The 26,812-nt window shown below is 39.5% G+C and overlaps 1 protein-coding gene across 18 annotated transcripts in view; it reads right to left on the bottom strand.

The window, feature by feature from the left end:
• AFDN (afadin, adherens junction formation factor) overlaps positions 1-26,812 on the bottom strand; it is a 213,266-nt gene that overhangs the window by 100,554 nt on the left and 85,900 nt on the right. For 13 of the 18 annotated variants that reach the window (XM_073337925.1, XM_073337926.1, XM_073337928.1 and 10 more), the window contains exons 7-11: positions 22,949-23,060; positions 22,034-22,201; positions 14,790-14,834; positions 5,693-5,787; positions 2,656-2,918 (exon numbers count right to left, since the gene is read on the bottom strand). In XM_073337925.1, the coding sequence (XP_073194026.1) occupies positions 2,656-2,918; positions 5,693-5,787; positions 14,790-14,834; positions 22,034-22,201; positions 22,949-23,060 (683 nt within the window). Of the gene's footprint in view, positions 1-2,655; positions 2,919-5,692; positions 5,788-14,789; positions 14,835-22,033; positions 22,202-22,948; positions 23,061-26,812 lie in introns of those variants that run through there. The other 5 variants (XM_073337931.1, XM_073337932.1, XM_073337937.1 and 2 more) reach the window with 2 other exon arrangements.

Below are 26,812 nucleotides of genomic sequence, written 5' to 3'. Positions count from 1 at the left end.
GCAAAGGTTGAGGGGAAGAGTCATGCTCACTGGAGGGCTGGGGTCAGAAAGCTGCCTCCATAAAGATGATTTTTTGGTGGAGCTCCGTGTCCTTGCAGGATGTCGGTCAGAGCTGCTGACAGAGGGTACACTTTAGTGGCTGTGGCCCTCACTGAGGCAGCGAATGCACTGGGAGTGCTTGTCTGTGACTGGGATCACCTCGCTGCAAGCGCAACACTCCTTGAAGCCTGGAGAGTCTGATGTACCCTTGACTGCTTTACAATTTGCTATGTTTTAGGAGAGCAGCCTGCAGTGAGCTTCTTTAGTCTTCTGCACGTAGACTAATTTGGACAAATGAACTGGAACACACACGTCGATTTTTAGTGAAGTGCAATCCTTTTTGCCTACTAATTGATAAAAAAGGCTTAAACTGGAAACCTTTACATGATACAAATTTCATTACACTCACCACAGGATAGGAAACAAATACGTTTTCCTGGGTTTTGAGAACACAATTATAAAACATTAATTCTTCAATGAAAATATTATCCATGAACTATCAAAGATCTGATTACTACCTAGAGATGGGACCCTACATCTCTAGGTAGTATCACCTTATACTCCCTGGCAACAAACTTCTCTAGCATGAAAAACTCAAACGCATAATTAGACACCCCTACAACCAATGGGAGTCCGCAGGGTGACAAAATTAGGGAGTTTGAAGCCAAATCCCAGCACAGGGAAGAAGCCAATGAAAATATAACGTTGTGTGTGTTTTGGGTACCCCCACTGCACATAAAGGTTTCTGTTGCAGCAGTACTCCAACACCCACTCTATGAAGATAGACACTGGAAATTAATTATAACAATGGATATTTCTGGACCTGAGCACAGCCACCCAAGTCACAAAAAGAGGTGTTACTTTCTAATTACTGCAGTAATCCTGTAGAGAAAAAAGCTGCATATCAACTATAAAATTATCAACTTTACAGAATTTTGGTCTGTTCTGAATTGAGAAAATATGCATGGCAACAGATCTCAGAGAGAACTCAATAAGTGAGTATAGCCTTTTTGCAAAAGAATCTGAGTTTCAAATACTACAGTAGACTGTTTAATGTGGTCACTCCTCAGATCATAATTTAAAATGGTTGTAAAACAGTAGTTTTTGCCAGTGGTTTATTTAGGTGAAGAACATAAAATAGGTTTAACTTATGAAGTTAAACAAAGTGTACTTTAGGTTTTACAAAGGACACTTTTTTCTTTGCTCTCAGTTAGGATTACATTTCTGAATGCTTGCCAAGGAGAGGAACACCCTCTCCACATTCAGTGAGCTGCTCCATCTTTGGACTGTGAATATTTTTTAAACCAATTCAAAAGTATGGTACTGTTCAAGAGTTGATATATTGGTGTATTGTATTTTGTGACCTTGAAAGGAATGTAACATCTATAAACTACACTTCAAATGTTGACTGGACTTCCTCTGATATTGGGGGGGGGAGAGAAGGGGGGGGGTTGAAGGGGAATCACAAAAAAGGATAGAAACCTGTTGACTGACTGATTCTGGACCAATGTCTTTGAAGGAATAACTCTTCGCCCATAATGAAGATCACAGAAAAGCAGCTTTCACAAAATTCTTTTTAACTTCTTATACTGAATGCCCACATGTACTTCCAGTTTTAAACATAAATCCAGAATAGGAAGAGGAGTGTGGTAAAAAGTACAGATTTTTAAAATTAACTGGCAACACTGAATGACAGCATAATATGCCTCTTCTCACCCAGTTTTTCAAAATGGATAATTTCTAACATAATCAGCTTTTGTGCCTCAATGTCTTCCACCCAGACATCCTACTCTAGTAGTTTCCTTTGGACCAGTCAGAGACGTGAGCAGATCATCAATATTTTACATCTTCCAAGTAGTTCCGTATGATTTTAACTCTTGGGGCTCTCTGCATATTTACATCCCCAATGAACATGAAGCCCTAAGGCCAGGCAATATCTAATCTATGTTTTTATACTGCACCCATCAAAATAATATGAACACAAATGATAGGAGAAACTTTGGATTGATGGACTCTAGGCACAGAAAAAAGAGGAGCAACTGTTACACATCTGGAAGACAAGGCCACAAGGTAAAATATTGGGCTCCCTATTCTGACATCTCAAATGGAGTTTTGCCATCATCCATTTCTGAGGGGGAATCCAGATATTTTTTGAAACTCTTGTTACATTGTATCTGGATTGTAGGTGGCAAACAGAAGAGATGCACCCAGAGTACATCTTTTCCTGTTTTGTTTATTCACATCTGCTCTAATGAAACTTCCGAAGTTACTGTCTAAGGAAAAAGAAAAGCACCAGACTCACTATGTAAAGTTAGTAAATTCCTTATGTTCCTAGTGTTTGACTGAGCTGCCGTGAAATGTGTTAGGATTCTAATAATTTTGCTTTTTTCCCCCCATTTTTGTGATTCCGTGTCATGAGAAAAATACACTTCTATATTTAATAACGAAACATATGCAAGTCCTAAAAACTTCACAAGGTGGAGCTAAAGTATTATAATAGTTATTTCTACTATAAATTTAACTTAGAACAATTAAGAGTAGCCACACTCAGCCTGATGGTCTTACACTCAAGACTCTATATTATTTTAACTCAAAAAAATATGATTATGTACTCACCCAGTTTTGTGCCTTGGACCTTTGATCATGAGACCTGCATCTAGAGTTCTTTTAGGAATAATGTGGTCCTGACTGGGATCCACAAATTTAAATACATGAGATGATCCAAACTGAACCTTCATGCCACTCTGCAGCATGGTGGTCTCTGAAATACGCTGACCTTCCACATAAGTTTCAGCATCAATATTTCTTGGTGTAACAGTAACAACTCCATCCATATTGGTGAGGTCACAGTGATGAGACTGAATTCCTGGACCAAACAACTGGAAATACAAATATTAAATAGTTCTAAAATGACCTAACTCAGAATCACTGCAGAAACAAAGCATAACTGTGTATCGCAATTCACCCTAATTGCAATATATTGATATAGTTTTACTCCTGCCTCTGAACTTTCATTAGAAATTTACCAATTAAAGCATCAGTAATTTAATCTTAGTTTAAGCTTTGCTCCAAAGGAAGACAACCATAACATGTTTTTGCAGCACATTTTAAGCTAAATATTTCTGCTCAAAATATACTTTACACATTATTAATATACTGTTTTGTTATAAATATGCTGCCCATAATTGTATTACAAGATTCAAAGGGATTTAGGAACCTAAGTCTGAGTTTTAGGTACCACTGTGATCCACACAAAACTGCCTAACCCCATAGGTTCCTTCGGTGCCTACATTTTTGCTGTAGAAGTTCTTTAAGTGCCTAAGATTCTGCCTCTGAGCGTGCACACAGCTGCCTGATACTTCAATCCCAGCACAATTCTCAAACTAGAGTGTAGCGTCCCGAAGGGGTTAAAGCAACCCTGGAGAGGGCTGCAGCTGGGGAAAAAAAAGAGTTAAAACAGCCAAGCTAGGCTGATTGGAGTAGCAGCCACAGCTGTGCCCAGCTTAATTAGGAGCTAAAGTCATCCCACTTTAGCCCTGGAGTGGGAAGGGCTAGCTGCCTGGGAACAGGGTACCTGAGCACAGCAGCACTGGGGAAGGGCAAAGGGAGCTGGGGACCTCCAGCCTGATAAACCCCCAGGTTGAAGGCCTTGGTGAAGGCCTACAGAGGCACTGGGGCTGCAGAGGGGCAGCCTGAGGATAAGCAAAGGCAGCAGATCCTACCCCCTTGCCTGTGATGAGTGGCCATTACACTGCAGTGCGCCCCAATGAATGAGTAGCTGATGAGTGGCAGTAGCCACTGAGGCAAGGTGGGTCTAGAGGGTTGGGGGTTCCCTGGGAGGGGAGACCCAGAGTGGGGGTCCTGCTGGGACAGAACCAAGGGAAAAAGGCACCAGGGTCCAGGAGGGACACGTGGCCAGTGAGAAACCGGCCTGCAGAGGGCGCTCCAGTGCTGGAAGAGCTAATTCCCTGGAGAGCCAGCAGGAGACGCCGCACTGGTGAGTCTCGCCCCGCTACATAGGGGAAGATAGGCACTGATCCACCTACCTTGCCTGTGCGGTCTGATCTGATAGACATGCTCAAAGCTTGCCTAACTCCATATTTTGGTGGGGGGGGGGGGTAGAGAGGAGAGGCGTCTCTTATAACCCTTAGCCCAGTGGTTAGGGTAATCACCTGGGATTGGAAAACTCCAGTTCAATTCCATCTTCTTTCTGATAAGAGGAGATTTGAACAGGAGTCTACCAACTCTGTGGTGAATGACCTAGTCACTGGACTAGAGTGATTCTCGTAGTTTCCGGCCCAAATAATATTTTATTAAAGTGAAATGGCTTCAACAAGAGACACAGATGGCCCATGTCAGATTATCCCATAGACCAGTGATTAGGGCACTCACCTGAGATATGGGAGATCCTTGTTAAAATACCTTCTCATCGGGCAGCAGGGAGAATTGAGAGAGGCCTCCCACATCCTAGTGAGTGCCCTAACTACTGGGATAAGGGAGGTCTCTCCACCACAGGCATCTGTGTGGCGTTAGACAGGCACCTAAGCCTTTCTTGCAAGAAACTGCTTGGATCTCTAACCCGCCTGACTCCTGGTGAGGGGTTCCCAGCTGCAGATCACTAACAGAGATAGGCACTTCCCCGCACCCTGGATCCAAGAAAGGGGCGGGGCTTAAGTAGCTCCCCAACTAGCAGGTTGATTTTTGTGGATCCCATCCTCCCATCTTCCCATTCATTTTATAGGGATCTTAGGCACCTGGGTATGTGAATTCCAGTAATTTTCAAGAGGTCTAAAAGATAGATATTGCAACACGTGAGTCCTTTCGTGGATAAAAAGACTTGAACCTGCAAATACATACTAGTAAAGTGGATGATGATGGAGGATGGTTCAGTGGTTGGGGTGGTAGCCTGGGACATGAGAGACTCCTCTGCCACAATCATCATGTGCGACTTAGGGCATGTTACAGTCTCTCTGTGCCTCAGTTCCCCGTACTTCCCTAGATTACAAAGTTGTTGTGAGGATAAATACATTAAAGACTGTGAGGCAATTCTGATGCCAAAGTAGTTGCAGCCAAATAGGTACCTGTGGTAAGATTAGGAATTTTTCCTCAATGGACTACAGGCAGTCCTCAACTTTACGACGTTTGACTTGCCACGCTTCTCAATTGACACCAATTTGACTTACAATTGGTTTCAACTTTATGATGCTTGGTCACGCAATGGAGTGGATTGCGGTTCCAAATTATGACATATTGTGTCGTAAGTCCAAGGACAGCCTGTATTCATTTTTGTGTTTAAAGGATCACGCCTTCAGTTTCTTCTTTAAGCAAAACAGAAAAAAAAAAAAATCAAAGCATTCTGATCAACAGAAAATCCTTTGTGTTTGCATTTAGATTTATCTGCCCTTCTGACTTGTAAGGGTAAGTCAGTTCAGCCAGATGTGGTGAGGATGAAGTAAACTGGTAGGTACAGAGTGGCTTTTTTTAAATGCATTCTGCATTAATGCTTACTAACAGGAAAGCGTGAGGCCCATGCTGAGGGGGTTAAATAATTAAATCGTTATGGTCCTCAGTGAACTGAGTTCGCTCCCAGGATTACACATGTGACTGGTTGAAGTTCAGATCAGCTCTTTCACTTGAGGCTGTTTTTCCTCACCTGGATAGAATTGTCATCAAATTTTTCTGTTCCAACTTCAGTGACACTTAATTGTAGACGATAGAGTTTTGGCTTATCTCTGGAGTCAGAACCATCTGTAGAGTAAGCGTAAAGCACTTGATTTGCAAATGTGGCTTGATTATTTCTAATTCATATTGGAAAACTCAAAACATCTAATTCTGAATGTTAACCAAAAATTAATCTAATTTGTGTCCTTAAACTTTATTAGAAACAGTTACTAAAGTTTATGTGAAGAAAGATAATATGGATGGTAAATATTAAACAGGAAAGCCCATGCAACAGAAAATTGCTTTAACAACTTTAGAAAGGATAATCTTTTTCTTAGAGCTTTCTACTGTACATATTCTTTTATATTTCCACTTGTGCTTAAATGGTAGCTTACAGTATAGAAGAAGCTTGTGGAAAATAAGTTCTGATATATACAAACATAGAAAGAAAAAATAAGGATTTCAAAAATATTTGTATGAAATGTGTAGATGTCAGCACCACAGATATAGGTCTAAGCCTTGTCTCTATCACAGCACCTCTAATGAAATGCACATTGCCATCAATACCTCAATCACTGTGTCAGGTAGCTTGTGAGACCAACTTTTTTCCCCTTTACCAGATGCTGAAACAAGTCAAAGAGCAAAAAAAAAACTGTTCTGTGTAAAAACTGTTACCCTACTAAACATATGCCTATGTGTCAGCTTCTTCCTCATGGATGAGAAATGACAATTAAGATACATTGTAAAAGGACTATGACTGCAGTAATGTTCCTCCTGAGCTTATCTTCAGTCCCAGCAACCTACATTTTGATCTTGCAGAAAATGAAACCAGGGATAAAAGAGCAACCGGAGACCCTAAGAATATTATTCTCTTTAAAATGTATATACTAACCCCTACTTCTCCCTTTCCCACCAAAGAAAACCAAATGTGTGCATGTGCGCAAACACATGCACCTTTTACTGCGACGTACCGAAGAGGAGAGAACTTAGCTGCCATCTCCTCTCGCCATGTACCATTGATTTGCATGCATATACACAAATTCGTTTTACAGGTAGGTATTACAGCTTTCAATGCTAATGGAAACTTATGCATCTTACTTTCCCCCCTCAAGAACGAGTGCAGAAGTTCAAAATCTCTATATCGGATATCTAGAATGGGACACACAGCTGGCCACAAGATGAAAAATATTGTTGCCTACAAATAGCATTCCAATTATTTTTAGTTTCAGTCTGCACACAAAAGCACTAGAGAACATTATTCAAATTACAGCACATGTATAAATGCTCTTCAATGGGGGAGTGGTAATCTTGTCAGTTAAAATGGAAACCAATACATATGGGATCTTCATGGGGACAAAAGCCATTGGAAATCTCTCAATTATTGTATTGCAACTCAGTCTGGGGAGCAATTGTATGTCTAGAGTATATGTCATTTAAACAGCCCCACTACACATCTTTTATAGCAACAAAGATGTATGCTTGCTTCAGCATCTAAAAACAAGAGGTAAGTATAGTGTCTATCCACATTCTTTCACACCCATGATTAATTTGACATTTTATCAGTCAGAAATTGAAAGTTTATTCAGAGTCCAGAACTAAGTTCTATAGTTCTAAGTTCTCAAGATTCCTGAAAGGCCCTTAAAAATCACTCCTAATTCCGGAGCTTCTGTTAACCTACATTTTCAGGTCTCTGTCTAGGAACACAGGAACTGCCAGACTAGATCAACCCACAATCCATGTAGCCCAGTGTTCAGTCTTCAACAGCAACCAGTACTTGATGCTTCAGAGAAAGTTGCAAGAAGCCGCAATGTAGGCAGATTTGGGATGATTACCCTCTCATCCCCAATCTCTAACAGATATTGGTCTAAGCCGTGAATCACGAAATCATATATTCATTCCATTTTTTTGTTCATATTAATTAACAAAACTTCAGATATTCTTATTATCCATGACTGTCTAATCCCTTTTTGCTCTATTCTTGGTTTCAAAAGACATTTTGTGGCAATAAATTCCATAGTCTAATTATGCTTTGTGTAGAGACAGTATTTCCTTTTATCAGTTTTGAATCTGCTACCTTTAAATTTAATTGACCATCCCCTTGATCTTGCATCCTGAAATACAGAGAGCAGAAGCACCTGATCTACCTTCTCTTTACCACTCAGTGTATATATTTTTATGACACCCCTCTAGTCACCTCTTTAAGGTAAACGATCTAATTTCTTTTCAAGTTTCTCTTGGTATGCAAGTTCTTCCTTACCAGCAGACCACTGAATACATGACTGTTTTAGAAGCCCATATCCTTAAAGGGCACTTCACTTGCACATTCATCTTCTTAGGTTGATCTCCTCATCCAAGGTGCTTTACTTCCACTATGCTGCTGTCTGCACTGCCCGCAAAGTTCACAAACATTCATATCTTTGAAATACTATATGCCAGTGCTTTATTGTAACAGGATATTAATGAATTACACTTAACTGCCAGCACATAGAAGACAGCACAGCAGCTGATGAGAGCCACATACAGACCAAAAAAAGGAAGACACAAGAGAAGGGATAAGTGATAATGTAGAAGAAGAGAGAAAAAATAATGTTAAGGTGGATGAAAGAATCAGCAGAAGAAACAAGACAATGTGCTAAAAATGAGAGAACATTCATTTACCTCTTATATTCCTTCAAATGTGGCCTGCACAACTGGCAAAAAGCTAACCATATGTTTGATATTAGGAATTCATAATTCAAGTCACTGCATCCTACTGAAATTTACTATGTTAACTTTGGTAAATACAGTAGTTCTGAAGGGTGCACATTTTGTTTATTTAAATGAGTAAAAAAGTTACACAACAGCAAATCTACAGAAATCTAAAATGTCATCATATGATGTTTCAAGGAAAACTCCAGACATTTATAGTATCTGAGAGAGCTATTAAACAATCCTTTACACACACACACAAATGTGGAAGCAACATCCATGTGATAAATGGCACACATGATGATTTATCATATACACCTTTGATCATCTCACCTGCACACTGCCCATTAATACTTTTCCCGAGGATTTATTTATACATTACAAAATTCAAAACAACAAAGTTTTGTTTTTAAACTTACAAGTGTTTCCACCTCCTCCTCCGAAATACAGAATTCCCAACACCACAGATCCAAATGACACCTGACTGAGGCCCTGAAGATGCAAGTTTCAGGCCTGTACTAGTGGCAACTATTCTACACCTAAAAATACCACAGTTTTAAAAACCAATAACTCAGTATTCTGCAGTGCTAGTTTACTTAAAGGTTTTTACAGCTTCCTCTGAGCCGTCTACTGTTGGACTCAGGATGAAATCCTGGCCCCAGTGAAGTCAATGAAAGTTTGCTATTGATTTCATCTGCGGCCAGAATTTCAGTCATGCTAACAAAGACACCTATGTTTTCATGCAGAGAGATATGAAAAAGGATCCCAAATAATAAAACTCGAAAATATTTCTTCTGTTATGTATGCCACAGAGAAAATACCTCTAGGCATAAACATAGGCACTTGCTTGGGATGATCTACATCTCTCATTCATGACTTTATCCCTTGTGAATAGTGAATCCATATCACACACTCTTACTAGAGAAACCTTATATCACACCGTCAGGTATTTCTTACATAGACATACACACCATAAAATATAATTAAACACACAAGACAAGGTACGGAGTCACAAAGTTTTTGTTTATCTAAATTACAGAAATCTTCATTACTCATTGAGTGTCCAAGCCAATAAACTTTTTATATCACTATGCATATGCCACATACGTTATAGTTTCTTAAAAAAAATAACTGATACATTTTTTTTTTAAATCCATCCACTAATAAAGTCAGGTGTCTTAGTTATCATGAGAACAACTTTACAGACTGCTAGGGAGAGAAAACGAGAATTAATAAAACTTTAAAAACCTCTGAAAAGTACTTTTCCATTCATCATAATTCCACAACGTTAAGGTCTAACTCAGGATTTTTAACAGACTGAAGCAAACACAGCATTTCTCATTGGAAAGCTTGTAACAGTCCCATTCCAATGGTGCTAATTATTACAATGGGTTAGGTCTTGTTTACATATATAAAATACAATCCCGGCCCCCAAAAACTTACATTTTAAGAAAAGTTGTTCCTTTCCCTAATAGGCCAAAAGTATCAAACTTTAAACCTGTCACTTGTCCAGAATGGAAATATGGTTCATCCTGGAACTCAGACCATGCAGTTTTTTTGGGGGGAAGGTGCGGGGCATGAGTGGGAGGGATGTATGTGTGTCAAAGGGGAATTATACATTTGAGACTGAAAGGAAATATTTATTTGGCAGGATACTCATTTTAAAACTATCTTTTTATTTTTTAAGCTCAACTTTGAAATGTTGTAAAATTCCTAGGGAGATGTGTGCATTATTGGGCACATTGCATGTAAAGTAGTAGAAGGTGCACAATGAAGTAAGTGTATAACACTGATCTGTGTTTTATTTTATACACATACAGATACGTGATGGTGTAGTTTAAAATTTTTACTGGTGTAGACATAAGGTAGTAAAGATGCCTGCACCCTATCTGCACTACATCTGCCACAATTAGTAGCAACAGCAGAGATGCACGTGTGCAGAAAAATTCTTACAGATTCTCACTGTAGACGCAGTTGGTTAAAGCTAACTTGGCATATACAGACATCATAAACCAACATGGAAGTACAAACCTTAAAAAGGGAGATCAAATTAGCTTTTGTATATTTTAAACTTGGTTATTTATGCGGCTCAGACCTTTCTAGACTACTGTGTAGGGATTGAACTGTATCTTTTCTAATTTGGCATTTTACACGTTTCAAATGCCTTGATAAGATATTTTCTCTACGACTTCCTTAATAGTATTAATTTCTTCAAAGATTCATATTTGCATGCACACATTTTTACAAAGTGCCCACAAGCATCTGGAAAGCAAATATTATTTGAAGTAATAAAAATCTGCAAAGGTGATCTTGCCATCTAATACTATTCAGGGAATAGTCATTTATGAACATTTGTGATTTACCAACATACCGCCTAACAAGATAAAGGTGTAATTAGAGCTGATTGGAAATTTTCTGATGAACTAGTTTTGCTGGAAATACTGATTTGTTGAACCTGAAAGTTTCACAAAACATTTCCGATTGAACTAATTTTGTCCAGGATCCGGGGAGCATATTTAGTTTCAGAAACACCACGTTTCAGTGGTTTCTAATTTTTTTTTTTTTTTTTTTAGAGTCCCTGGTTCATGGGAAATCTTGAAAAAACTGGGTTTCTTCTGACATGATCAAATTCCCCCCAAATTCCCAGTTTTGACCAGCTCCAGTTGTAAAAACCATGTACTGCACAGTTTAAAAAACCCACAACAATGCCCAACACAGATACTTTGTTATTAAAATACAGCAACAAGTAAGTTTATAACATATAAAGCACTATTAACTTTCCTACTGCTTTGTCACTGATCTTTTAGTTTAAAAATACAAAAGGAAAGATGGAACTTCATACAATATTTGTTTTGCAAAACTAGTTTAGATCTAAATTTTCATATATTTGTTTAATCACTCTACAAAAAAAATCAGTGCAATGTACCACTGATATATAGCCACTTTCATAACTGTACCAATTCAAAGATATTACACAGTGAATTTATAAATTTGAGAAAGGCGGACTCTTGAAACAAAGTACACTACCATTCAGTATTACATACTCTCGATATATACATCATTATTTAGCTAACTAGAGTGGCACCAGTTTAACTAAAGGTATAATTTTAAACTGATTTAGTTAAACCAGTGCAGAAAGCAATGTTGGAGAGAGACATCTGTTTAAACCGGGCAGGTTAACTTTATTGATTCATATATTCCAAGACCAAAAGTGGCCATTGTGATCATCTAGTCTGACCTCCTGTATAAACCACAAGCCAGACAACTTCCCCAAAATAATTTCTAGAGCAGATCTTTTAGAAAAACATCCAAACATGATTTAAAAAGCTTCAGTGACAGAGAATCCACCATGACCCTTGCTAAGTTGTTCCACTGGTTAATTACTCTCACTGTTAAAAATTTACACCTTATTTCCAGTCTGAATTTGCCTAGCTTCAACTTCCAGCCATTGGATTGTGTTATACCTTTTTCTGTAAGACAGAAGAGCCAACTATCAATATTTTCTCCCCATGTAGATGCTTGTAGACTGCAGTCAAGTCACCCTTAACCTTCATTTTGTTAAACTAACTAGATTGAGCTTCTAGAGTCTATCACTACAAGGTAGGTTTTCTAATTCTTTAATCATTCTCATGGCTCTACTCTGAGCTCCCCTCTACTCATCAACATCCTTCTTGAATTGTGGACACCAAAACTGGACATAGTATTCCAATACCAGCTGCACCAGTGCCAAATATAGAGGTAAAATAACCTCTTTACACCTACTCAAGATTCCTGTTTATGTATTCCAGGACTGCATTCGTCCTTTGGGTCACAGCATCACACCAGGAGCTCATGTTCAGCTGATTATCACTACAACTCCCAAATCTTTTTCAGAGTCACTGCTTTTCCTATTCTGGAAGTATGGTCTACATTTTTTTGTTCCTATATATACATATTTACATTTTGCCATATTAAAACACATATTGTTTACTTGCACCCAGTTTACCAAACACTCCAGATCATTCTGTATCAGTGACCTGTCCTCTTCATTATTTACCCCACTCCAATTTGTGTCTCATCTGCAAATCTTACCAGTGATGATTTTACGTTTTCTTCCATTATTACTTATTACTCAAACTGTTAAATAGTATAGGGCCAAGAGCCAATCCCTGTGGGACCCCCACCCTTGATATTCCTGTTTGATGTTCCAATACTGCATTGAAAATCACCATTAATGGTCCAACCAGCTCTTTTAAAATACTCTTTGATGCAAGTTATATACCCTGTTCATTTAAAAAAATGTCTAACTTTAGAAACTTCTGTTTAACATCCTCTTGAGATACTAGTGGACTGGAAAGAGTTTTATATGTGACTACATCATCTGTTTTTTCCCCAAATATATAACAGAAATATTTATTGAACATGTTTGCCTTTGCTGCATTATTATTGATAATTCTACTATTTCCATCCAGTAAGGGACCAATACAATTGTTAGGATTCTTTTTGTTTCTAATATACTGGTGTTGCCTGGATGCTGCAGTTGGCAGTGCAGTCCATTCCTCTGTAATGTTCCTCTGTAATGTTTTTGTTTCTAATATACTGGTGTTGCCTGCATGACCTGTGCCCATCAATCCAACAGAATGTGAGGAATGCATCTGGCAGCAAAATGCCCATCTATCAGGCAGTAGTTGCAATTGTGGCATGAATCTAGTCAGTATAGAGTCTGCCAGGCCCTTGTAGATGGCTAAGATTGTGACAATAGTACACACCTAGTGAGGAGGTAACTTCTACTGTAAAACAGAAGACTTTGAAAATTGTAAAACAGCTTAATGAAGATGGGCCTAGCAGATTCTACTATACGAAGAGATCCAACAAAGGAAAGGAGTCTTCCGCTATCTTAAATATAGGAATTGGTTAAAATTACATTGAGAAATATATTTTAAAGAACTGCTTGAGTGGAAAAACTGCAATTGTAATACAAGTTATTCCTCCATGATGAAATCTACTCTCTATAATCAACCAAGATTTCATGAGGCTTTTCAACTCTATGGGACAATGCTCTTTGTGAAACTGGAGTAAGTTCCATAAAACAATGGAGCCAGATGCCAAATGTCTGCAGAGGGGATTATTATTTCCCCAAGCAAAGATACTACACTTATATACTGCAATAGCACTGCTGATAAAAAAAACACTACTGTCTTTAAAGTACTCTATGGAACAAAGACAAAAGAAGAGAACTGCTAAATAAACTGGGAAATGGTGTATTGGTAAAGGTTATACCATAGTAGCTTCTCAAGTAGTAAGCAAGCACTACTTGAGAAGCTTGTTTTGTACTCTTCTCCTGTTTGACAAAATAGGCTGTGACTGCATATTATGTTACATTATCAGGAGAATCAAAGAACACTGCAATGATTTATACAGCAGGTTATGAGCAGAGCTTTAAAACTGGGAGACTTGTAACTGAGTGCAGCCCTGCTGTGGTTCCTCATCTCATTCCCCATGGAATTTTACATTAAGTAATTATTAAATTAGAATTTTTTTTTTAAATATCTTTTGGCAGCAACCAAAAAGGCTGTATGTTTAGATATGTTTCCCTTAGCTCAGAATGGGGCAACTCTGTCCTGGCAAGCAGTGACTCTGAAAAAGATTTGGTGGTAATCAGCTGAACAAAAGACTGGATGCTTTTCTAAAAAGATAAGCTCTAGGAATTATTTTGGGGAAGTTTTATGGCTTGTTTACTAACAGGAAATCAGAACAGGTCCTTTCTGGCCTTGGAATCTATGTGTTGGAGTCCGGCTGATCAATGCTCTGCTTAATAGATGTATCACACAGAGCAGGGAGTAGCGTATCCAGCTTATATGAGAAATACCAAAGATTGCCACTGGGACTCTATAGGGAAGACAGAAGAGAGAGTTCTTCCAGTGGTCCGAGCATCTGCCTAAGAAGCAAAGATTACTGAATACTTCATCCCCGACTCAGAGAGCCAAGAGAGAGCATTGAGAAGAAAAAATCCTTTCCCTCTACAGTGAGGGAGAAGGAGGTTTAAAAAAAAAAAAATCACTCCCCTGGTGTTCTGCAACAAGGTGGATAAAGGAGCATTTTCCTTCACAGTAGAGTGCTGCCCTTTAACCACAGGGAAAGGCCTTATGAAATTCAGTTGTGAGTCTTAGCTGGAAGGTTTAGCTCTTGGGTTAATAGTATCTGATTAATTCAAGACCTATTTGACACCTCTTCACCAGTAATTAGACTATTCAAAATTAATCTGATATATCCAGGAAAATAAGTGTTTCATATAATAAACTGCCCATTTCAAAAACAAGAATGGTCTTTCATTCGTTGGGAAAAAATGTTGGGGTTGGTTTTTTTTGCCAGCACTGTTTTTAGTGACTAAGAAGAAAGAACAGTATTAAATATAGCATTACCTTCATAAGTGTGATAGTTGTAGTAGGCAAAGTGATTCCTTCTCCCTGGGGTTAGAAACACATGCACAGGACCCAGGTGAAGGCAGCACCAGCAGGACAGAAACCATGCAGAACATGCGGAAGGAGGCAGGAAAAGAAAAGACAGGAAAGGGTGAAACTGTAGCCAGACAATGCTTATTCAATTTTAAAAGGATGCAGTGCATTTAACTCTTTCAACTTGAAAACCTACAAGGACTTTAATCCTGCAGAGTAAGTGCATGGATTAATTTCTATTATTGTTTAAGAAGCCAACAACTAGCTGTTAGAAGGAAGCACCAACAACAGATCAGTGTCCAAGCAATGTGCAAAGGCTGTAGTTAGTTAACTGTATACAGAGTTGCCACCTGTCTCATTTTAAGATTCTTTTTCTTTTGATTATTGGATGTCTTGTTCTACTGGCCAGATGCACAGTATTTTAATACTAAAACAACTAAGCTCCATAAGCAGAAAATTTAGACCAGAACCAAAAAAAGATGGTTTTTATAAGACTCTTAATTTCTTATGAAATTCAAAGACAAATCTCATTAACTTTAGTCCTCAAAAAAATTCTGGCATGTGCCACATGTTCTGCTGACCTCACCAGCAATTATCTGAATTTTTACTGATTTAAGTAAAATCATAATTTAAAATAGGATCACAGGGATACTACAGCCAAAAGGCTAACTGATTCAAAAATCACTTAGTACAAAAAGTTTCCCATCCTTGTCTCATGAAAGTTAACAGACCGCCTCAACTTTCAAATTCCAGAACAAATATACCAACTGAAAGAACCAGGTCAAATACAAACACTACAGCCAAATTACATAACCAATAAAACAGAACTACAAATAACTAATACTAACAAAAAAAATTGTTTTAAAATCTATGTTTAATCCCTACAATGCTAAAACACTAAAGATACACTGGAAAAATAAAGTACACATTTAATAAAACAAAAAACCCTGATATGCTATGAAAAAGTTACTCCCCAGTGCAGTAACTGTACTTCTTCGAGATGTGTGCCCCAGGGGCGCTCCACTTCAGGTGCACATGTGCTGCATGCACCTTTGATCAGAGATCTTCATTAGCAATGTCCACTCAGCATGCCCACGTGCTGTGTTGATATCCTCATGCCCCACACAGAGGCTATAACAGGCTGCACAGGCAAACTGCCCTTAGTTCCTTCTCTCCATCGCTGAGGGCAGATCTACACTGGGAGTACTACATTGGCGCAACTGCTGTAGCGGGTCTGGTGAAGACACTTTATCCCAACAGGAGAGAACTCTCCAATCAGCACAATTATTCCACCTCCACGAGAGGGAGAAGCTATGTCAGCTGGAAAGTGTCTCCTGCCGACAAAGCAGAAGCGTGGACAATGCTTATGTCGCTATAACTTGTGTCATGCAGTGGGTGTCTTTTTCGCACCTGAGCAACATAAATTAGGTCAACTTAAGTGGCAGTGTGGACCTGCCCTGAGAACTTCAGAGTTGCGTCCATTACAGAGAAAAGGACTGCCACATCAGATCTAGAGGCATCAACTAAAGCATAATGTCTGGAGAAGGTACGTACTGAAGACCATGGAGCAGCTTTGCAGATCTCAGCAACTGCGACATTTTTAAGCAGAGAGTCACAGATGTAGATTGTGACCTCATCCAGTGAGCCGACACGCCAGCAGGAGCTAGAATGCTGGCAACACTGTAACAAGTTATATAATACACCCTGAAATCTATTTTGTTAGCCTCTGGGTAGAAAGAGCAGAGTTCTTGGATCTGTCTGAAAACAAAACAAAAAGTCTTGGGGATTTATGAAATGGTTTAGTCCTATGTAGGTAGAAGGATAAACACCCTTCTGACATCTAGCATAGAGAACACAGTCTCCACACTGGACTCAGACAGTTTCAGAAAGATAACTGGCAGGTAAATGACACTTTAGAAGGAACCTGGGATGCAAACATAAGGAAACCTTATCCCCATAGAAAACTGTGAAAGGAAGGTCTGCTATTAAGCCCCTAGTCTCTCCATCTCTATGGCTGAGATAATAGCCACTAGGAAGGCTGTTTTCATAGACAAATTCAATAAGGAGCAGGTCACCATCAGTTCAAAGGATGCTTCACGAGACCAAGAACCATATTAAGATCCCAAAAAAGGGCCGGAACTTTTATAGGTGAAAAGAGATTTCCCAGGCCTTTCATGAACCTTGCGGTTCCAGGTTGACCAAATAGGGAGAACCCCTCAACAGTGGTCTGAAAGGCTGTTAGGGCCACCACTTAAGAGAACTAAGTGACAGTACTGTTTTCATTAGATGCAACAGGTATTCCAGAACGAGTGGAAGAGGGGCAGAAGTCAGGACAGTGTCCTAGAGTTCACACCAGTGAACAAAACTTCTCCATTTCTGAAGATAAGTATATCTGGAATAATTCTTCCTACTATATAATGATATGTGCTATACCTCTGAAGAACAGGGTAACTCTAGCCCTGCGACCCATCAAGGAGCTAAACCTTGAGGCAGAGAATGTTCAGACTGGGATGCAGCAGTGGACTGGTGTCCTGGAAGAGGAGTTGAGAAGTGACTGGAATATTTATAGAGCCCTGCAAATCTGCGGATATCCATTTTATATCCACGGACCACAGTTGCAGATCAGATGTGGATACAAATTTTGTGTCCACGCACAGCTCTAGACCACGGGTTCTCAACTTTTTTCTTTCTGAAGCCCCCCCCCCCATCATGCTATAAAAAACTTCACAGCCCAGCTGTGCCACAACAATTGTTTTTCTGCATATAAAAGCCATGGCTGGTGTTAAGGGGTAAGCAAGCAGGGCAATTGCCTGGGGCCCCATTCTACAGAGAGCACCACAAAGCTTAAGTTGGTCAGGCTTATGCTTCGGCTTCAGTCCCGGATTGTGGGGCTCAGGGCCCCAGGCTGTAATCCTGTGTGGCGGGGCTTGGGCTTTCTGCCCTGGGTCGTAGCAAGTCTAAAGGCAGCCAGGCTTGGCGGACCCTGATCCAGACCCCTGGTTGAGAACCACTGCTCTAGAGATTTATTGGTGGACCTCATCAGATTTCTTTTGGCCCAATCCTCCAATTTGTCTAGGTCACTCAGGACCCTATCCCTATCCTCCAGCATTATCTACCTCTCCCCGCAGTTCAGTGTCATCTGCGAACTTGCTGAGGGTGCAATTATTCCCATCGTTCAGATCATTAATGAAGATGTTGAACAAAACCAGCCCCAGGACCGACCTCTGGGGCACTCCACTTGATACCGGCTGCCAATTAGACATCAAGCTGTTGATCACTACCCGTTGAGCCCGACAATCTAGCCAGCTTTCTATCCACCTTATAGTCCATTCATCTAATCCATACTTCTTTAACTTGCTGGCAAGAATACTGTGGGAGACCGTATCAAAAGCTTTGCTAAAGGTCAAGATATATCACGTCCACTGCTTTCCTCTCATCCACAGAGCCAGTTATCTCAACATAGAAGGCAATCAGGTTGGTCAGGCATGACTTGCTCTTGGTGAATGAATACATGTTGACTGTTCCTGACCACCTTCCTCTCCTTTAAGTGCTTCCAAATGGATTCCTTGAGGACCTGCTCCATGATTTTGCTAGGGACTGAAGTGAGGCTGACAGGTCTTTAGTTCCTGGGGTTCTCTTTCTTCCCTTTTTAAAATATGGGCACTATATTTGCCCTTTTCCAATCATCCAGGACCTCCCCCGATTGCCACGAATTTTCAAAAATAATAGCCAGTGGCTCTGCCCTTGGATGCTGTAGGTTGTCTGTGCTTTGCTGTATTGCTCTCCCAGCAGATGTCAGGGTGATTGAAATCCCCCATTAGAACCAGGGCTGTGATCTGGAAACTTCAATTAGCTGTCCAAAAAAAGCCTTGAGGCCTCATCCTTCTGATCCGGTGGTTTATAGCACATGCCCACTACGACATCACCCTTGTTGTTTTCACCTCTAAATTTAACCCAAAGACTCAACAGGCTTGTCTCCAGTTTCATACTGGAGCTCGGAGCAATCATACCACTCTCTTACATACAATGCAACTCTTCCAGCTTCCCTCCCATACCTGTTCTTCCTGAACAGTTTATAACCATCCATGACAGTGCTCCAGTCGTGTGAACTGCCCCACCAAGTTTCTGTTATTCCAATCACATCATAGTTCCTTGATTGCACCAGGACTTCAAATTCTTCTTGCTTGTTTCCCAGGCTTCTTGCATTCGTGTACATGCACCTAAGATAACTAGCTGATTGCCCTATTTCCTCAGCATGAATCAGGAAGCTTCCCATCTTGTACCCTCTTCCTTGTGTTTCCTCCTGATATCCCACTTCCCCACTTACCTCTGGGCTTAGGTCACCACCCCAGCGAACCTAGTTTAAACCCTCCTCACTAGGTTAGCAAGTCTGCCTGCGAAGATGCTCTTCCCTCTCTTCGTTAGGTGGATCCCATCTCTTCCTAACAATCCTTCTTCCTGGAACAAAATCCCATAGTCGAAGAATCCAAAGCCCTCTCTCTGACACCACCTACACCACCACACATTCACCTCCACAATTCGATGGTCCCTACCTGGGCCTTTTCCTTCATCAGGGAGGATGGATGAGAAAACGACATGCACCTCAAACTCCTTTATCCTTCTTCCCAGAGCCATGTAGTCTGCAGTGATCCACTCAAGGTCATTTTTGGCAGTGTCATTGGTGCCCACGTGGAGAAGTAGGAAGGGGTAGAGGTCCAAGATCTTGATCAGTCTTGGCAAACACTCCTTCACATCCTGGATTCTAGCTCCAGGCAAGCAGCACACTTCTTGAGTCTCCGGGTCTGGTCGGCAGATGGATGACTCCATCCCCCTTAGGAAAGAGTCCCCAACCACCACCACCCGTCTCCTCCTGTAGGAAGGGTGGTCATGGGGACTCTGGTTCTACAGTCACTGGTAAGTGCTTTGCATATCTAAAATCTTGTGGCACCAAATGATGTTGTGATACTGAGTATTGTTGCGACACTGAGGGGTACTGCGGTACCAACAGATGTTGCAGCATTGACAAATCAGTATGGTTGTCCTTGCCGGCCCATACTGGATTGCTTAGGGGGCTTCACAGATGGCACCAATTTGGCTGGAGGCTTAAAGATGGTACCAAAGAACTCAATAGGGGTGTTGGGAGAGGAGTTAAGTCCAATAGCATCCATCTGCAGTACATAGTTCCAGGCCCTTCCCATGCCATCATGCCTCTTAAGAGTTGCAAGGCTTTTCTGCTTCACCAGTACCACAGGAGCTTTTTGCCACAGTACCAACCCTCAAGGACGTTATTTGAGGCTACTGACCAGGTCAGGGAACAAGGTCTTTCTGAGGAGGGTTCCTTGGGAAGAAAATTAAAGCTCCTCTTCTTAGGATGTTTAGAGGAGAACTCTGAGATTTCCCCTTCTGGGAGAGCGATGTGCCAGGTGGGGCTAGAGGCCCCTGGGGAGTGATGTACAGAAGGGGGTTTCCTGATCCAGCTCTGAAGCAGGGCAAAAGGAACACTCCATCATCAGTAGTCCAAGCCCTAGAATTGAAGACTAAACAGAAGTTATGCTTCTGGGGAACATGCAATTCTCCCAAGCAGCAGATGCACTTTAAGCATCTGTTGCTGATCAGGATAACCTCTCTAAATAAGAAGAAACATTTAAACCCTTGTGAGCCGGGCATGCCCCCAACAGGGAGGATTTCCTGGGACAAAAAGAAAAACACTTTTTTTTTTTGTTTTAAACAAAAGAAATTACAAACTACTACTACAAACTAAGAACCAACTAGCTAGCTAAGTTGAGATAAAAAAGCACGGCAATAGCCAAGGCAAACTACCAAGTGGACCAGCAAAGGCAGTTGACAAGGAACAGAAGGCAGTTCACCAGGGCAGCCTGATATAGCTTTGGTGCTGGGCACAAAGATATCAATGGCCCGCACATGTGCAGGTTGAACGGACACTGTAATGAAAATCTCCGATCAAAGGTGCGTGGAATGCACAAAACATCTGACATGGAGCACCCATAAGGACACCACTCAAAGAAGAAACAGCAGATACCAGCACTTCACGATGTTTCTCATAAAATTATTTGTTGACCATGGAGCAGCCTGAACAGTGGCAACAGAATCTGCACAATAAAACCTCATTTTTGCTAATCATTTGGAGACCCAATGTAGATTGTTTTTGTATATTAGAAAACAAAACAAATGATTTTTAAGAAAAATCAGAGAAATACACTCAAGTATTATAAATGTAGTTATTTTAACAAGTATACTTGTATGCATAATATTTCACAGTACATAGTAATGATTTAATAAGTGTGCTGCAGTATATGTCAAAGAAATTAGGTAATTCAAATTTTAGCAACAGACTTTTTGAAAGAAGTTGTGTTACGGTAGAACCAATTACATGATTACTACTTCTACCAATCTGCTGAAGCGTAAAATAGGTACACAATCTATACACTTGTAAAGCATAAAAGGAATAAATTTCTATGAAAGCCTCAATTTATTCTGCTTAAGGTGGCAACCCTATGTACAACTACCTTTTCATATTAAGTTGTATACTGAAAGACATCTACAGAGGTGGTGTTAAAAGGTGATAAAAATGTATAAGAATCTAAATACAGTGATGCATCTGTCAAGTTTGGCATCCAAAAATCCAAACAAAACTCCAGTTTATGCTTTCTTTTTTAATACTGAACAGTTTATAGGTACATTTTAAATCTTTGGGAAGCATTAAAATTTTCTTCTGATTTCTCAAGTATGGTTTAATAGCACTGTTTCTTCCCTTTCATAAATTCCCACTATAAATACACACTAAGTCCAACAACATTTTTCACCATTATAATACATTCTCAATTTATCTTTACAAACTCAGAGTTAAACTCTTATTAACGACCAAGCAGTCAAATGTTCTTACACTGTCAGTTTATTAAAATGTGATCTGCCTTCAGTGAACAACTTATTTTATTTTAGATGAATCTTCTAAAATATGGAAAGTTAAAGAACACCAAACAAAGGTTCTTTTGCAACACTTTAAAGCTAATTTTTGCAGCTAGCTAGTAAAAGCTCAGAGACAATCTGCTACTGAAGTGATATCCATTAAGAGTTTTAACCACTGTACTCTAAAAGTACTAAATCTGAAAGCTCAATATAACAAATCTATAATTCAATCTGAAGCATGATCAGTTACAAAAACTCCATCAGTTATCAATCAGAACTCTTACCTGGGCTTAATTCCACCAGGTAGGGTAGTTTCTCAGGAGGAAGGCAAGAGCCATAGCCAGACCCGTCAACTCTTTCCTTCCCCTTTAATGGCTTTCCATCAATTTGTTTCTTGGTTTTCTTTGGGATATAGTCAGAAGGCCGTCTTTTCAACTGAAAGACTAGTATTCCTAAAACAACACAACATTATATGGGTCATAGAATCATAGAACATCAGGGTTGGAAGGGATCTCAGGAGGTCATCTAGTCCAACCCCCTGCTCAAAGCAGGACCAATCCCCAATTTTTGCCCCACATCCCTAAATGGCCCCCTCAAGGATTGAACTCACAACCCTGGGTTTAACGGGCCAATGCTCAAATCACTGAGCTATCCCTCCCCCCCTTTAAAGAAGCTTATAGCAGAGAACATAACTCAGGCTTTGTAAGTCCCAGGCTAACATCCTAACCACTTGACCATCCTCCCATTCCATCCCAGGTCCACTGAGTCCTACTACCAATGCATAAACAAATATAACATCCATAAAGCAGTAAATGTTCTTCATATTGCTTATAACATAGCATATTCAATATGTTCCTTATGTTTTTATTAAGTTAAATTCTTTAAGGTTCATGACACCATAGAGTTTTGTGTATGTGTCATTTATTTTAACCCACTGGTCAATTTTAAGGACTTTAGTAAATGTTGCCATTTTATTGTACATTTTGAGAATGTATTTAACTGTAAAGAATGAGAAAATATTACTGTCAGCCTTGAAGTTCACCCTGGAAAATTCTGGACATGGACTATTTTAAAAAAAGAACATAAGTACAATACAACTGAACACTGCAAAATATAATTCAAATGAACCTCCTACTTTACACAGTTTCACATTGATGGCTTGTATTGTCTTACACTTCTGTATAATATTTTAAATGTACCTTTATCGCTAGACCATTCCCTGAATATTTGAAGTGGGCACTCATCATCATCAAGGATAATTTCTTTAGCACCTTTATCATCAGAGTGTTGAGCACCAGGAGGAAGCATAACCTATAAAGAAAAGTTAATTTTTCAGTGGAAACTCATAATTATCAGATCTGTCCAGAGGACCTAGCAATGGATTTTCCTCACTACAGCTTCTATTTTAAGATAGTGAATTATGCAACTAGAAATATAAAAAACCTTAGCAAACAACCAATTAACTAGGGTCAATCACTTCATGGCGCCAAGGAAAAACAAATTTCATTCACAATACACTGCCATCCTCTGATAAAGCAATTAATTTTGTCTTCACAGTTTGTAAATCAGAATCAAACACATGCTTATTATCCCCTCCCACACACACGTCTCACTTTGTAATTCCCCTACATACACGCACCATATAATTCTTTTGACCAACACAATTAATGTACTGGACTAGATCTTTAGCCCCCTTAATGCTACTTTGTGCCACTCTGGCAATGCAAAGCAATCTTAAAATTGGCTTGATAGTCTGGTGGACAATTACCTTTGTCAGAATCTTCAGAAAACACTGCAAGTCTCTAACAAACCACTACTTATCTATCATGTGTTGTGATTTTTTTTCAGAGGTTTATAACTTGGTCAAATTTGAGTGGATTTTCAGGGGGGCAGCAAGAGGTACATCACTGATACCACGGTATCCCCTGTGGCAAGCCCCCACCCCAAAGCAAAGCGGCATTACAGCATTTCAATGGAACAGATGTAAGAATTTTTTTTACATGAACAAAATAATTTTTTCCCTAACCTCATTCTCTGAAATGTCTGAATCGTTTTAGCTGAAACATCCCCAAAAAAATTCAGCCTAAAGCAAATAACCAGCATGGAAAATTTCAACCTGAAGAGTCAAAATTTGATGAAGTTGTAAGCTACTGAAAACAGAATCTTATAATAGGATGTGTTAGGCAACTTAAGCTGCAGGAAAAGCTACTAGCTATACCTCTAATACAGTGGTACCCAAACTTTTCCTGTCACCCCCCCCCTTACCAGAAATGGAATCTGTACACACACCCTTCCATTAATGCACAGTAGGTTCAGCAGAAGAGCTTGGGCTGAAGGTGGAGCGGGGAAGGAGAGGGGGCTAGAGGCGGAGGGGGTGGTGCTCCCTCCCCGTCCCCTGTGGGGGGCTGACCCAGGTACTGCCATGCATCCTTCCAAATATTCCTCCACACACCCCTAGGGGGCACATCCCACAGTTTTGGGATCACTGCTCTAGTATACATTGCAAAAAACAACTAACAATGCTATATTGGAGTTTCCACAGGCTGTTCTTTTGCCCTGCCACTTTCTTTTGTCAACAAACCACTGTTTGCCATGTTACTACTGGTCTAGTGAAAATAAATTACAACTTTATAATCCTATATCCTTGTGAAAATCAGCTCAGTGCTAATAAGATTTTTTCATATCACTTTGATAAAATTAAAGATCACTGACTGCTACCCAAAAAGAGCCACTAACATTTATGTTAGTTAACATGCCGGGGAACAAAATTGTTTCATGTCATCTACAAAAAGCAGAATATTTTCAAAGAAAAATTACATTAACATGTGTGTGCTTTCATTTTATACGTTACAGGCAAAAAAACGTTAATTCATCTGAGGATAAGGAATAAAAGAAATAAAGCATCCTAAATGAAGTGTCTGATCCCAGTACCTCCTAAAATAGAACCTTGTATACCACACAATATTTTCTAAGTTTTAGGTCACATTCAAGGGAATGTACACAGGTAGCTTAAACAAAACTAATTAATTTGACATCTTGAGGTGTGCGCTATGAACCTCATGATATGCAATGAACCTCAAAATTAACATGCTGAAAGACAAAGAAAAAGGAGTATCGGAACAAAAAACTTACATTCACTTAATGTTTTGTTAGAATGGCACCATTCTTGTACCGTGTAAAGTTGCAGTATAAAGATAGGCTATATAACAAAATGTGATAAGAAAAACGATAAATACAGACCCAAGGAGCCATGTCCAACAAAAAGTCAGCACTGGCAAAATATGGATGATGTTCTGAAGTTTCACTTGAAAGACCAAGTGAATTGAACTTTATTATGGATATTTTATGAAGCATTATACAAGGTCTTTTCTTAGTAAAACAATTTAAAATCCAATCAGATAGCTAAGTAAATGTCACCCACTTAAATCTTCCCCAAAGATATCTCAACTACTACCAACAAAAAGACAAAGAACCGTATTTTCAAAATGCTAACCACTAGGAGAGCAAAACTTTTCAAAAAGCGATGTTACTTTTGTTTAATGCAGCTTTTCAAAGACGGCTTTAAATGAAGAACATAACATGTACAAGGTAAATCTCAATATAGCACAATCTTTTACAACACTGGAGGAAGAGGAGAAATTGTTCACTGGATGCTGCCAGATAGCTGTGATTCACTAAAACATCCTGTAAACAGTACTAAAGAAGTTACAATGAAACCAAAACTATTTAATCTATTTAGCACATTATTCACATTTCCCAGTGAAGAAAATAATGATGTATGTAAGCTAAGCTGAATCAAGGAGATTTTAAAAAAAGAATTCAAGCAATTCTTTACAGGAAAGTTCAGTTTCATAAAACATTTAGCTAGAATTAGGTTTTCAAGTTATTTCAGTCTAATAGTAAATCACTTCCATATTTAAGTCCACATACTGTAGGCTCAGAAGTGTAGCAAATTCAGATCAGTTAGTGAAGAGTACAAGATATTATCCAACTACATTGACTCTGAAGAGCCAGAAAAGCAAGTCTGCCACATTTATAAGGATACAGCACAAAACAAATCTATAATTATCTATGGAAATCACCAGTCACCTCCTTAAAAACACATGAAAGCATACTAGATATACAAAGAAGAGCCAAGTTTCTGGGGAAAGTTTTCACTTTCCAAATTAATGCTTTTCCACAAGGCTACAAACTTAAAGCAGCAATTTGTTTCTTTGGTAAGACCAGCAAAATCTTTGCTAAAATTCATGCAAAAAAGTCCTTAGACTACATGTTCTCTATTTTAATCGTACATAAGGCTTGAAAAATTTATCATCATATGGAATATTTCTTTGGTATACATACAAGATTTAACACACTTCTGCAAAATATAAACTTTTTTTTTCTCCTTAAAACATTAAAATACACTCCACAGCGAACCAAAGAGAAACTGATTCAGTACTATCTTCCTAAACTGCAGGCTTAGGCTGCAGTATCTCTGCAGCTATTCACAGTTCTCTCAAACATCAGAAAAATCAAATAAAAATCTCTAGTCAGCTTCTCTGATGCTATTTAGTCCCATGTGGGAAAACATGAAGCTGTAACGAATCAGTTTCAAGCTGATAATGCCACTGAGAGCTATGAGCATGGCAGTGTTAAACAAAAAACGAAACAAAACAAAAACCAAAAAAAAAACCAACCAACCCCTAAAGCAGAGCCTGGAGAAGATTAGAGTGACAGGTACTGCTCCCCACTCACAACTAGGAGACTAAAAGATGAGCAGAGCAGATCCCCTGTCCTCCACTTCCCACCAAAAACTATGAGTCTTGGGGAAGGTAAGAAGAAAGGAGAAAAGCCTTTTCTCCCTTCTAGCAACTAGAGGAGTAATAGCTTCAAATTTAAATCAGTCAGTCAGGTACTAGCCCAGAGGCTGATACACAGGATGGAGCTCACAATCAAAGCCCAGAGGTAGCAACTTATTTCAAATCCCACAACCTCTCCTCACCCCAGCAGCTGGAATGGGCAGATGGAGCTGTATTTTTAATCAGTGTGTTGCCTGTAGACCTCCCTGCTGAAGCTACACC

This window comes from Lepidochelys kempii, chromosome 3 (genome assembly GCF_965140265.1).
Source record: "Lepidochelys kempii isolate rLepKem1 chromosome 3, rLepKem1.hap2, whole genome shotgun sequence".
NCBI lineage: Eukaryota > Metazoa > Chordata > Testudines > Cheloniidae > Lepidochelys > Lepidochelys kempii.
Note: the sequence above shows the minus strand (reverse complement) of the source record. Positions and strands in the feature narration are given on the sequence as shown.